Raw genomic sequence first — 12,609 nt, forward strand, 5'->3', positions numbered from 1 at the left:
TATCACATATCTACTGGTTCACCATAAGTACTCAACCACCTTACCTACTTATAGCAGTTCCAAACTCCCCTCTCTTTGCTACTTCTTATTCTTTTGTCCATCTTTCCCTTAGACTCATAACATCACAACATTGTCCTATTATTCCTATTCCCTGTCTAAACCCTCTGAGTATTGTGTACTATTCTGCACTCTTCCACTTTTTTTAAATATTAACTCAATATCTCATTTGCCTAATCTACCTCTTCTTCATTCCTGTTCCTCCTTTGCGTGTCCTTGTACTGTCATCACTTGTTCCTTATGTTCCCACAATACCACCACTCTAATTATGAACATATCCTTGCCATCCTTAGCTGCCTCCAACTTTTCTGAACTCTCTTCCTTACCGTTTACACCATTTGAAAAAGACTTTTTCATACTTCTAGTATCAGCACTACTACTATCTATAAGTGATGCTTAACTACTAGTTCCTATAAACCCCTAATCCTCACCATTCTCTAATTTATTGTTGATATCCTTATTATTATCCTTATCCTTATTATCCTTATCATCATTATTATTGTTATTGTCATTCTCTCTATCCCACTAATTACCCCATATGCCTTCTAATTATATCTTAGTCAAACAGAGTTCTATTTCTAAAGTACCTATCCTTACTACTAGGTCTATAACTTCTAATATACTAGCTAACTAGGAGCAATATGTAATCACTTATTTTGAGGAGAAGTCTGTCCTAGACATTGACTAGGTAAAAAAGATACAGTGAGGTATATAGGACCTGAGCATACAAATGTGGTTCACCATTGACAATGCTCACTTCTATATACTCTTGTTTGGTGACTTTATAGCTGAATTCTATAAAGCATGGCTTGAATCTGACTGGCAAAACTGACTAAGCTCCTATATCCTAATCTCTTAGCAAGGTAACAACCCTTTCTAGGACTAGTCTAATAGACTGTACACTCTAAACTCTCAGCTTTTCCAAACCATGAACTGGCTGCTGAATGATGCTTTTCAATGACAGCTTACTACCTTGATAAATGTTGAACTCTATGCTAAAATTATTTTTGCTAAGTTTACATCCTCCTTGTCTCTAAATAACTGGCTGATAGTTGTGAAATACCTCAACAATGCTTGAATTTGCCAAATTGAGTGCATCCACACTAAGCACTCCCACCTCTATATGACTATACAGTCTGTTCCACCCTACAACCCCTGTGTGCCACCAACAAATCTACATGGAACTGTCTCTACCCCCATAATGGCATATCTGGCAAAACTTACCAATTCTGAGCATAAGGATCTGTCAGCAAATAAAGATTGCTTCAAATACTATTGTTTACATGCTAGTCACCTTGCCAGTGCTTGTCCAAACAGTTTTCCTAATACCTCTATACTGCAGCCTTATTATAGGTACAACAAAGCTGGTCAAGGCTACTATATGAGGCTGTGTTACAGCTATTATGCCTTTGCCTAATCTGCTGCTGTCCAGTATCCTCTTAGAAGATGATGAATTAGGCAGTAACATTTTATATGCCACACCTCTTATATCTTTTCAAACACCCAGCCTTGTATAGTATTGCCTGCTTGATGGCCCTGCCCTCAATCAGCCAATGCCCACACAAGCTCTTATTGATGATAGTTTTCAGTTTGTATTAATCTGAGATTCTCTCATAACATTGGCTAGACTCCATTGTTGACCTCTTCTATAATCAATTCCTTTGAGTCTGGCATTAGAAAGGAGAGAGAGCTCTACAGTCCTTACTATGCTTCACTTCACTTTTATTTCTGCTTTTGTCTAATCTATCCCATCTATTCCCAATTTTACTGTTCTATCTGCCTCTACTACTTGCTTGGCTCTCTTTTTGCTTCTATTAGCAGCTATATCTGCTACTGCTCTATCTGTTTCCACTAGTCACTTGGTTTCACTTTTGTTCCCACCTTCTATTGTTTCCACAGTGCCTGGTGTCAAAATAACTAGCTTGCCTTTCTCTACCTTCTATTGGGTTAAATTATCCTTTGCCTCTCTTGATTCTCCTTTTGTTTTATATATGGTATGCACTCTAATAGCCTCCAACTCTCTTTATATGCCAATAATCTTGGGTGGGCCTTTCTTGACCCACAACTGAATTATGATTGACTATAAGCTTGACTCATATATTTCCAAAAACTCAGGAATTGACCTTTTGTATTCGCCCATTATAACATATCCACATGCCCTTATGACAGTACCCTCTATATGTGCCACCCTCATTGAAGAGCTTGATGCTTGCTTACTTCCTGTGGCTACTATTGTCACGAACGGCTGTTTGAGACGAGGAGATCCTAGGCCACAAACAATACAAGGAGGTTTGAGAGGATGATCGGGGCTGATCAGACTGGTGTCTTGGAATCAGAGAAGACTGTGTGAACAGCAGTTCTTAGATTGGACAGAAGTGGATAGCCTAAGGCTTCCACACTGTGCCTCAGTATCTATAAATATGTACAAGCGAGAGCATGGACCAAGTATTGGTGGAGCGGGGACGCGAGGTAGAGTCGGGAGAAAGGTCCTATGTGTCCTTGTCGAGACGGTGGGAAAAAGTAAGTAGGCATAAGCAAGACATTTCGTAACATTACCCCCCCTCTAGGCCATCAGTGCCAGAGACGGTAAGTAAGAGTTCAAGAAAAACATAAGCAATGCGTATAGTCCGGGTTATAGAGCGCATGGGAAAGTAATACGTAAGGCACAAATTCTCACTGCCTATTGTCGAGTCATGACACGATAGCCCTTGAGTACGGATGTCATAATACACCACCTTGTTACAAACCACGTGGGGACTGCATTCTAGAGCCGAGTCCCTTGTCTCATTGTGGCAGTGGTTACCGGCCCAACGGAGTCAAACCGTCGTCGGCCCCTGCAGTTTTACGTCATACAGGACAATGTTTCTGTACCACTTCAGAGGGTGCGACGGTGGTTGACAAGAGGGAGTGCGTCAAAGTTGCTAGAGTAGTATTTGATAAGAGGGGGTCGGGTGCGAGAGGCCAGGTGGCGAAGTCCAAAAGTCAGGGGTACAGCCTGAAAACGAGGGGAAGGACATGTGAACCTATAGACCCCTCGACCGCGGTGATGAGCGCGCCACCTCTCTAAGCGCCGGGACCCCGTTTTTCGCAGTTCTACGAGCACTAGCATGCTGACCTCAGGAGATACCCCAGAGACCGCCGGGTGGCCCCGCCGCCCAGAGTGATTCCCTCCGATGCCCACTACGACCTCAGCATTACGGTATCGGGCCGACGCGGTCTTGTCTCACACCCCCCCCAGTCATCGCCTCGCATCATCTCACTCAGCCCCCACGCGTATCGCACGATGACCTCGAGCCTGCTGCACCCGCAAAGACCTCGCCAAGCTCTCACCATACGCCTCGCAAGCATCGACCGCACAGACCGCACCGCGAGCAGCTCCGCGACGCGATATCGCAGAGAGCTTTATCGCGTGCGCTTATTGGGTAGTACAGGTCCCGTGATCCATTGCCCCTCCACCTTCCTAGAGTTTACCTCGTCTCACCGCTACACCTCTTTACTAAATATCGCTTTGTCTTGCGACCGTGGCACGACAGAACCTCGCGGTCTGCGAGCACCTCTGCACGTGGTCTTCTCTTTATCTTTCTATGTTACGGTCTTGGCGCGATATCAATTTACTTTACCTTACGAGTTCGCGTTTACTATACTCACTTTGACTTACTATAAATACCTGCCTACGACACTGCAATACACCAGTTTCGAACACCCCTCTGTTTAGAGCTCAACTTCGCACGAGGATCTCGCTCATATCGCATCGCACCAACATCGTACTCGCTCAATTTGGCACTCGTTGCCTTCATCGCCGCTATTGTCAGGGCCTTCGTCGCTGCCCACAAGTTGACTCGGTCACTCGCGCCTTAACCCACGGTCCCCCATCTCACACGAGAGTATTGTCGCGTGACCTTGCATCACCTCTCCAGATAAACTCGATATCTCGTAGTACGTATATCACGCCCCGTCTCGCAACTTACAAAGGGTCCCTCGATATTTGTAGTGAAGTCAGCTCCCCGCCTACCCTGTGTTTAGTGGTGTGTTTTGTGTTGTGTTTTCGCACGCAGAGCCATTGCAAGCACATCATTTTGGAGCCCACCGTGAGGGGTTGACTTTCAAAATTCCACCGAGGGACCTCCGACGATCTTCCCGACCCACCGCCAAACGCAACGAGATCCAAGAACTTATCGCCAGCTTCAGTAACCTCGGACTCGACGCCGATCTCAGCCTATTTACGGTGATACGCTAGAGGTGGCTCTAAGTGCCGAGCACAACACCAAAACAACCTCTAATGCAGGGGGTGCTGGAGCTAGTATCTGATACACAAGGAATTGTAAGTGATGACTTTAGAAATCGATGGCGCACTGAGAAGTAGCGAGGAGTGTGAGATCATAGCGCCCGAACGGTTTCGGGACTGCGCCGAACACCGACCGAACGTTCGGTCGGTAGTATCGGGGATTCGGTTGGTAACGCGAAGGTAGTGTCGCGACCGACAACTATGTGCTTCAAGAGCCACACGGGACTCTGACAATATACGAGGGAGGACGAGGGGTACGAGCGAAGAGACGAGTACGAACGCGAACAGGGCCGAACGACGAGGATGACAAGTTTTCGGAAGTCGACGAAGACGATTTCGATGGTTGAGACTAGTGCGAATGAGCTCTGAACTGTGGGGTGCGAAAGCTGGTTTATTCCAGAGGTGTATGTAGGTTTTTATAGTAGACAGAGCCTCTAAGTAAAATATTAAACAAGAAATGAGAGTAGATGTCGAATGGGCGCCAAGTCTTAGCGATCAGAGAAGATAAGAAGGTAGGTGAGATGTCCATATGGGCTCCGAAGGTGACAAGGTAAAAGTTAATCAGCGATGGCGAAGTCCCGAACATTCAGGATCCATCGCCCGAGCGTAGGTAGACGGAACAGGCGTTGGAGAACCAATGAAAAATAAAGAAGAGGTATCGTACGACCAGGGTGGCCAAGTAATGGTGCAAGATCGCGTTTGACCGACCATGTGGAAGTCGGGAAGATAAGCGATAAGGACCGACCGACTCACGGAGGACATCGGCCGATTCGGACTACTGGCTTTGATCTCGTAAACACTTATCGTAACACTCCTATGTGGTCATGGTAAGTACGTGAAGTGTGGGCGAACTGACCCCAGTGCTGCCGAACGTCCTTCGGTGGCTTGTCGTTGGTCGGGTAGGGGCCGACCGTGTTTGGTAAAGTCGGCGTCTTTGGTACTTGTCGAGCGCTGTTTGGTATCTCCCCAAAGCTTCCCGAATACCTCCCTCTGACCCTAGCGCGGGTGCATGCTCATCAACGGACGCTGACATCGTGCCTTACCACCTCTCCCACCATCATCTTCTTGACTCAGATAACTCGCCGACTCCTTTATCGCCTTCACCCCCACTCGAAACTTCATTCTTCCTAACACCTCCTCCATCCCCAAATTGGACTCAACTTACACCCATCTCCCCATCGCTCGATCTGGCCCAGCTAGAATCCACTCCGCCATCCCCGATCTTATCCCACCATCACTCGATATCTTCATCGCTTAGTCACACTCCCGAGAACTCCACCCCGACTTTTCCCGCGCCCACTCTACTCTCAATATCGCGTCCACTCGTAACCCCTTCACACCCGCCTCACATTAGCGCTATGACTACCCCTTCCATGCCAGCCCGCGGCGATAGAACCGCCCCCACTTTCGACCCTCGCCAACCTCGGGAACTCTGACGATACTTCTCGGACCTCGAATTCCACTTCAATAGATCTACGGTCGTCGACACTACAGAACGCATAAAACACGCCTGCCGATTCCTCAATGTTGACACCTGCGAGCTCTGGGAAACCCTGGCCGAGTACACCAACGCCGCAACATCCTACGAAGATTTTTGCAAGGCAGTTTATCGCCTCTACCCAGGATCAGAAGAAGAGAGGAAATGGTCAGTGGCAGATATGGACAAGTTGGTCGGAGAAAGTAGCAGAATAGGAATTTTATCACTCAGCGATCTAGGCGAGTACTACCGCCAGTTCCTCGCGATCACCTCTTTCCTCCTCAGCAAGGATCGCATCTCCACCGCCGAACAAGGTCGCGCCTTTACCCGCGGATTTCAGCCCGAATTATGGGGCCGCATCTCGCAACGCCTCCAGCTCAAGTTCCCAGATCACTTTCCCGACGACCCGTACCAGTTACAAGACATTCACAACGCCGCGAGATTTATCTTACATGGCACCTCGTCGACATTTCAACTTGCCTCCTCCGACAGTTCTCGCGCGACTCGCGGAACAAAGACCGAACCATCGATAAAAACCGAGGACCTCGCCACCATGTTCGAACGCATCGCGGAAACCTTCGTCAAAGCACTCGCAAACCAGCCCGCACAAGTCTCGACAATGTCACAGCCACCACGCGCGCGTCGTGATCCCAGTGGCTCGGACCGCTGCATGTTTTGTGGAGGACCCGATCATTTCGTACGTGAATGCGGTGAGGTTGCTGAATATATCAGGGTTGGGAAGTGCAAGAAGAACACGGAAGGAAGGATCGTATTATCAACAGGCGCATTCATACCGCGAGAAATCCCGGGTAACAACCTCAAGGATCGCGTCGATGAATGGCACCGTCGCAACCCTGGCCAGATCGCCACCGGCTCGATGATGTTCACCGTTAACTCCCCTCCAGCACCATCGGTCAGCATCACCTCCCGACACGATTCTCCCTCGCTCCTCGACGCAACTGCCATGTACCAGTTAATGGACGTCGAGAGGATTCAAAGCCTTGAACGCGAGCTTTTCGCGCTACGCACCCGAGGAGGCGTCAGGACGCGAGCCCAGGCCCAGGTCGACCGCGACAGTTGGGAAGATACGCCCGAGGTCGACAACCGCCACTCGATGTCTCCTACCCCGGTGGTACCTCGAGAAGCGCCAGCCCACCAAGCCACAGCCTCGACAAGACCTCGCGCACCGGCGCTGGCAGAACCTCCAGTACACCCATTCGCCAACGCCCCCGACGCCACCTACGCGCCGCCTCGCGATCGCAACATCGGGGTACTACCCAACGGTTCCGTAGTCAAGAAAGACGGTCCGGCATACAAGATGACGGCACCCATCTATGATGAGAAAATCGCCTCCGAGGTCTATAACCGGGCAATGTCGACACAAGTGACGCTTACTCAGCGCGAACTCCTCTCGCTCGCCCCGGAAGTACGATCTCAAGTTCGCGAGGCAACATCGGCAAGAAGGACACCTCCCAAAGACCCGAATCAAGTCAGGACGTTATACCAAGACGCGGAACTCCCCTACGCGATCGACGACCTCGACCCACCGACCTCGACAGTCTCCTCCTTCGCGCACATAATCCACTAACTAGAGACACCTCCGCCGGGATCTCTCGTGGTGCCCGATTGTTACGAACAATATCTCAGCTCGCTCTCACCCGGTCAGATTCCCCAACCGCTCGTCGTCGCTAAAGAATCTTCTGCTTCAAGATCAATCATACCCCTCGTCGACCACCAGCAACTTGTCGAGTGCGTCATCGACCCAGGCTCACAAGTCATAGCAATGTCGGATGGTATCTGCAACGAGCTTGCCCTCATCTACGATCCAGAGGTCGTCCTCAATATGCAGTCGGCTAACGGAGAGATCGACAAATCCCTCGGTCTCGCGCGTAACGTCCCCTTCTTAATAGGCAATATCACTTTTTACCTCCAGGTACACATCATTCGCAACCCCGCCTACGATGTGCTCCTCGGTCGACCTTTCGACATTCTCACTGAGAGCATCGTCAAGAATTTTGCCAATGAAGATCAGACGATCACAATAAGTGACCCGAACACCGGACGGAAGGCAATGATCCCAACGGTTCGATGAGGCCCACCGAGAATTCTCTACCGCGACAACTCGGGTTTTCGGGACTCGAGGAATTGATCGACGATCAAGGAGAGGCCACGTTGGTTATTGCTGAAGACCCATATACCCAGAACTCCTTTCATATCGAAGCCATTTCTCCATTCTCGCGCTCACCTCGTCTCCTCGATATTAGTCTCGCCTATCTCTCAGCCTGCAATCTGCGGCACGAAGCCCTCAAAAACATCTCTCCATCTCTCCTCTATAAGTCTCTCCGCGCTACGTCTCCTGGTTCTATTTCGTCCCCCACTTCTCTCCCGCCCCCGTCTACATCTCTATCTCGTATTGCTTCTCGCCGCTCGGTTCCCATTTTGCCTCACTCGACGTCACCACTGAATCTCTCTAGCCCAGTCGCGATTTTTGCGGCCAAAAGAAAATACAAGCCTGTAGCGTTAAAAGTCCGCCCGGTACTAGCCGACCTTCCCGACAAATTTCGCATCGTCCGCAACATTCGAGGTGACCCCCTTGCAGACCTACCAACACTCACGCCCAACCCCCCTCCATTCAAACCGACTGGACGATATACCTCCGAACGACACGACCTGATCAACCAAGTACACTCCTCCGACTTCCTCTGGCCGGCAGAGCGCGAACTTATGCACCACTTCATGTGTCTTCAACATCTCGGGTTTGCCTGGGACGACTCAGAATGCGGACGTTTCCGCGAGGATTTCTTTCCCCCAGTTAGCATGCCTGTTATCGAGCACAAACCGTGGGTCCAGCGCAATATGCCAATCCCGCCAGGAATCTACGATAAGGTCTGCCAGTTAATCAAAACCAAGATCGCGGCCGGCGTTTACGAGCCCTCGAACTCCTCGTACCGATCTCGCTGGTTCACGGTTGTGAAAAAGACCAACAGCACCGCGACCGGGACCAAACTCCGTATCGTCCACAGCCTCGAACCGCTCAACACGGTGATGAGCATGCACCCGCGCTAGGGTCCGAGGGAGGTATTCGGGAAGCTTTGGGGAGATACCGAACAGCGCTAGACAAGTACCGAAGACGCCGACTTTTACCGAACACGGTCGGTCCCTACCCGACCGACGACAAGCCACCGAAGGACGTTCGGCAGCACTTGGGTCAGTTTGCCCACACTTCACGTACTTACCATGACCGCATAGGAGTGTTACGATAAGTGTTTACGAGATCGGAGCCAGTATTCCGTATCGGCCGATGTCCTCCGTGAGTCGGTCGGTCCTTATCGCTTATCTTCCTGACTTCCGCATGGTCGGTCAAACGCGATCTTGCACCATTGCTTGGCCACCCCAGTCGTACGATACCTCTTCTTTATTTTTCATTGGCTCTCCAACGCCTGTTCCTGCTACCTACGCTCGGGCGACGGATCCCGAACGTTCGGGATTTCGACATCACTGATTACCTTTTACCTTATCACCTTCGGAACCCATATGGACATCTCACCTACCTTCTTATCTTCTCTGATCGCTGGGACTTGGCGCCCATTCGACATCTACTCTCATTTCGGGTTCGATATTTTACTTAGGGGCGCTGTTTACTATAAAAACCTACATACAACTCTGGAATAAACCAGCTTTCGCACCCCACAGTTCAGAGCTCATTCGCATTCGTCTCAACCATCGAAATCGTCTTCGTCAACCTCCGAAAACTTGTCATCCTCGTCGTTCGGCCTCATTCGCGTTCGTACTCGTCCCTTCGCTCGTACCCCGTCCTCCCTCGTATATTGTCAGAGTCCCGTGTGGCTCTTGAAGCACGTAGTCGTCGGTCGCGACACTACCTTCTCGTTACTGACCACATCGCCGACACGACCGACCGAACATTCGGTCGGTGTTCGGCGCAGTCCCGAAACCGTTCGGGCGCTATAATCTCACCCTCCCCGATTGCTTCTCAGTACGCCTTCAATTTCTAAAGTCATCACTAACAATTCCTTGTGTATTAGATACTAGCTCCAGCACCCCTACATTAGAGGTTGTTTTAGTGTTGTGCTCGGCACTTAGAGCCACCTCTAGCGTATCAACGGTCACCATACAGCACTCAGGTGTGCCTCCGTATACCGATCAAATTGCTGAGCAGTTTGCAGGTCGCGCTTGCGGAGGGATTCTCGATCTCTACGTCGGGTACGACGAACGAGGTCTCGACGAGAAATCACGCAATTACACGACATTCCAGACCCTGTTCGGAGCACATCGCCTCATCACCCTTCCGATGGGATGGACAAACTCGGTGCCTATTTTCCATGATGATGTTACTCACATCTTGCAGCCCGAGATTCCCGACACAACAATACCCTTCATCGACGATGTTCCCCTCCGAGGTCCAGCCACGTGATACGAGACACCTGACGGCGGTTACGAGACGCACCCCGACAATCCTGGCATCAGGCGATTTGTTTGGGAACACTTTCAAGGCGTCAATCGAGTCATCCAGCGCATGAAATACTGCGGCGGGACATTTTCGGGTCATAAGGCGACGCTATGCGCGCCCGAGATCATCGTCGTCGGGCACTGCTGCACTTACGAGGGCCGACTTCCCGAGGAATCTCGAGTTGAGAAGATAGTCAACTGGGGACCTTGCCGCGATCTCTCGGAAGTACGAGCATTCCTTGGAACGATCGGCGTCGTCCGCATCTTCATTCGTAACTTTGCCCATCGAGCACACCCTTTAACAATGCTCACTCGAAAAGACTTCCCTTTTATCTTCGGCCCTGAACAGATCGCGGCACAAGACGATCTCAAATCAGCACTCTTTTCCTCGCCCGCCCTCCGCCCGATCGACTATTCCTCACCGGCCAATGTCATCCTCGCAGTCGACACCTCGCACCTCGCGGTCAGATTCCACCTCTGCCAGTGCGACCTCGACAATCCGCGAATCCGGTACTACACCAGATTCGGCTCCATCACCCTGAACGACCGCGAGTCAAGATTCTCGCAGCCAAAACTAGAGCTCTACGGCCTGTTTCGTGCTCTCCGAGCTCTCAAGATGTACCTCATCGGGATCCGTAACTTGGTCATCGAGGTGGACGCGAGATATATAAAAGGAATGCTAACGAATCCAGATCTCGAACCAAGCGCGAGCATTAATCGCTGGATCATCGCCATCCTCACATTCCATTTTACCCTCGTCCACGTTCCCGGCGCCTCACATGGACCCGATGGTCTCTCCCGTCGACCGCCGCAGCCAGGCGACCGTCCCGAGGCTGACGACGACTTCGAAGACTGGATCAACAACCTCTACAGCTTTATGCACCAAATAAACAACCCTCAACCACCGCCATCAGCGCGCCAGTGCCTCACCATTCTCGCGAACACCATCACCGACATCGATAATAACATCCCTCCACCTCTCAACTACTCCGACATTCCTCGCACCAGCACAGCGATATCTGCGGACGACCAGATCGTAGCAGTTAGGAAATGGCATTCCGACCTCACACGCCCGAGCGGTCTATCCGACGCTGAGTACACAACATTCCTCCGATACTGCGCTGAATTCTTCCTTGCCTCGGTGATACGCTAGAGGTGGCTCTAAGTGCCGGGCACAACACCAAAACAACCTCTAATGCAGGGGGTGCTGGAGCTAGTATCTAATACACAAGGAATTGTTAGTGATGACTTTAGAAATCGATGGCGTACTGAGAAGCAACGGGGAGTATGAGATTATAGCGCCCGAACGGTTTCGGGACTGCGCCGAACACCGACCGAACGTTCGGTCGGTCGTGTCGGGGATTCGGTCGGTAACGAGAAGGTAGTGTCGCGACCGACAACTACGTGCTTCAAGAGCCACACGGGACTCTGACAATAGACGAGGGAGGATGGGGGTACGAGCGAAGAGATGAGTACGAACGCGAATGAGGCCGAACGACGAGGATGACAAGTTTTCGGGAGTCGATGAAGACGATTTCGATGGTTGAGACGAGTGCGAATGAGCTCTGAACTGTGGGGTGCGAAAGCTGGTTTATTCCAGAGTTGTATGTAGGTTTTTATAGTAAACTGAGCCCCTAAGTAAAATATTAAACAAGAAATGAGAGTAGATGTCGAATGGGCGCCAAGCCTTAGCGATCAGAGAAGATAAGGAGGTAGGTGAGATGTCCATATGGGTTCCGAAGGTGATAAGGTAAAAGGTAATCAGTGATGTCGAAATCCCGAACGTTCGGGATCCGTCGCCCGAGTGTAGGTAGCAGGAACAGGCGTTGGAGAACCAATGAAAAATAAAGAAGAGGTATCGTACGACCAGGGTGGCCAAGCAATGGTGTAAGATTGCGTTTGACCGACCATGCGGAAGTCGGGACGATAAGCGATAAGGACCGACCGACTCACGGAGGACATCGGCCGATACGGAATACTGGCTCCGATCTCGTACACACCTATCGTAACCCTCCTGTGCGGTCATGGTAAGTACGTGAAGTGTGGGCGAACTGACCCAAGTGCTGCCGAATCGTCCTTCGGTGGCTTGTCGTCGGTCGGGTAGGGACCGACCGTGTTCGGTAAAAGTCGGCGTCTTCGGTACTTGTCTAGCACTGTTCGGTATCTCCCCAAAGCTTCCCGAATCCCTCCCTCGGACCCTAGCGCGGGTGCATGCTCATCATCGGACAAGCTATGGAAGAAAGATGCTCAAGGCCGACACAAGCTTGTCGCGCTGCCCGACCACCGCGTTTCCATTCTCGCCTCGGCCCACGACGACGTCGCG

At 50.8% G+C, this 12,609-nt stretch overlaps 5 protein-coding genes across 5 annotated transcripts; 4 read left to right on the forward strand and 1 right to left on the reverse strand.

The window, feature by feature from the left end:
- Positions 1 to 5,866: 5,866 nt before the first annotated feature.
- HETIRDRAFT_101423 (uncharacterized protein) lies at positions 5,867 to 7,407 on the forward strand (the record flags this gene model as incomplete). The annotated part of the gene is made up of 2 exons (XM_009548326.1): positions 5,867 to 5,987; positions 6,059 to 7,407. 2 exons carry the CDS (start codon positions 5,867 to 5,869, stop codon positions 7,405 to 7,407), a joined length of 1,470 nt encoding a protein of 489 aa, XP_009546621.1.
- Positions 7,408 to 7,419: 12 nt separating this feature from the next.
- Positions 7,420 to 7,911, forward strand: HETIRDRAFT_46485 (uncharacterized protein; the record flags this gene model as incomplete). The annotated part of the gene is made up of 1 exon (XM_009547530.1): positions 7,420 to 7,911. A coding segment is annotated over one exon (492 nt), but the record flags the coding sequence as incomplete, so codon positions are not given.
- A 407-nt stretch (positions 7,912 to 8,318) lies between these two features.
- Positions 8,319 to 8,534, forward strand: HETIRDRAFT_244306 (uncharacterized protein; the record flags this gene model as incomplete). Its single annotated transcript, XM_009548327.1, has 1 exon — positions 8,319 to 8,534. A coding segment is annotated over one exon (216 nt), but the record flags the coding sequence as incomplete, so codon positions are not given.
- A 1,408-nt stretch (positions 8,535 to 9,942) lies between these two features.
- On the forward strand, positions 9,943 to 10,236 carry HETIRDRAFT_246812 (uncharacterized protein; the record flags this gene model as incomplete). The annotated part of the gene is made up of 1 exon (XM_009548328.1): positions 9,943 to 10,236. A coding segment is annotated over one exon (294 nt), but the record flags the coding sequence as incomplete, so codon positions are not given.
- A 1,343-nt stretch (positions 10,237 to 11,579) lies between these two features.
- Positions 11,580 to 11,972, reverse strand: HETIRDRAFT_318792 (uncharacterized protein; the record flags this gene model as incomplete). Its single annotated transcript, XM_009548329.1, has 1 exon — positions 11,580 to 11,972. A coding segment is annotated over one exon (393 nt), but the record flags the coding sequence as incomplete, so codon positions are not given.
- Positions 11,973 to 12,609: the final 637 nt, after the last annotated feature.

This window comes from Heterobasidion irregulare (assembly GCF_000320585.1).
Source record: "Heterobasidion irregulare TC 32-1 unplaced genomic scaffold scaffold_05, whole genome shotgun sequence".
NCBI classification, from domain to species: Eukaryota; Fungi; Basidiomycota; class Agaricomycetes; order Russulales; family Bondarzewiaceae; genus Heterobasidion; species Heterobasidion irregulare.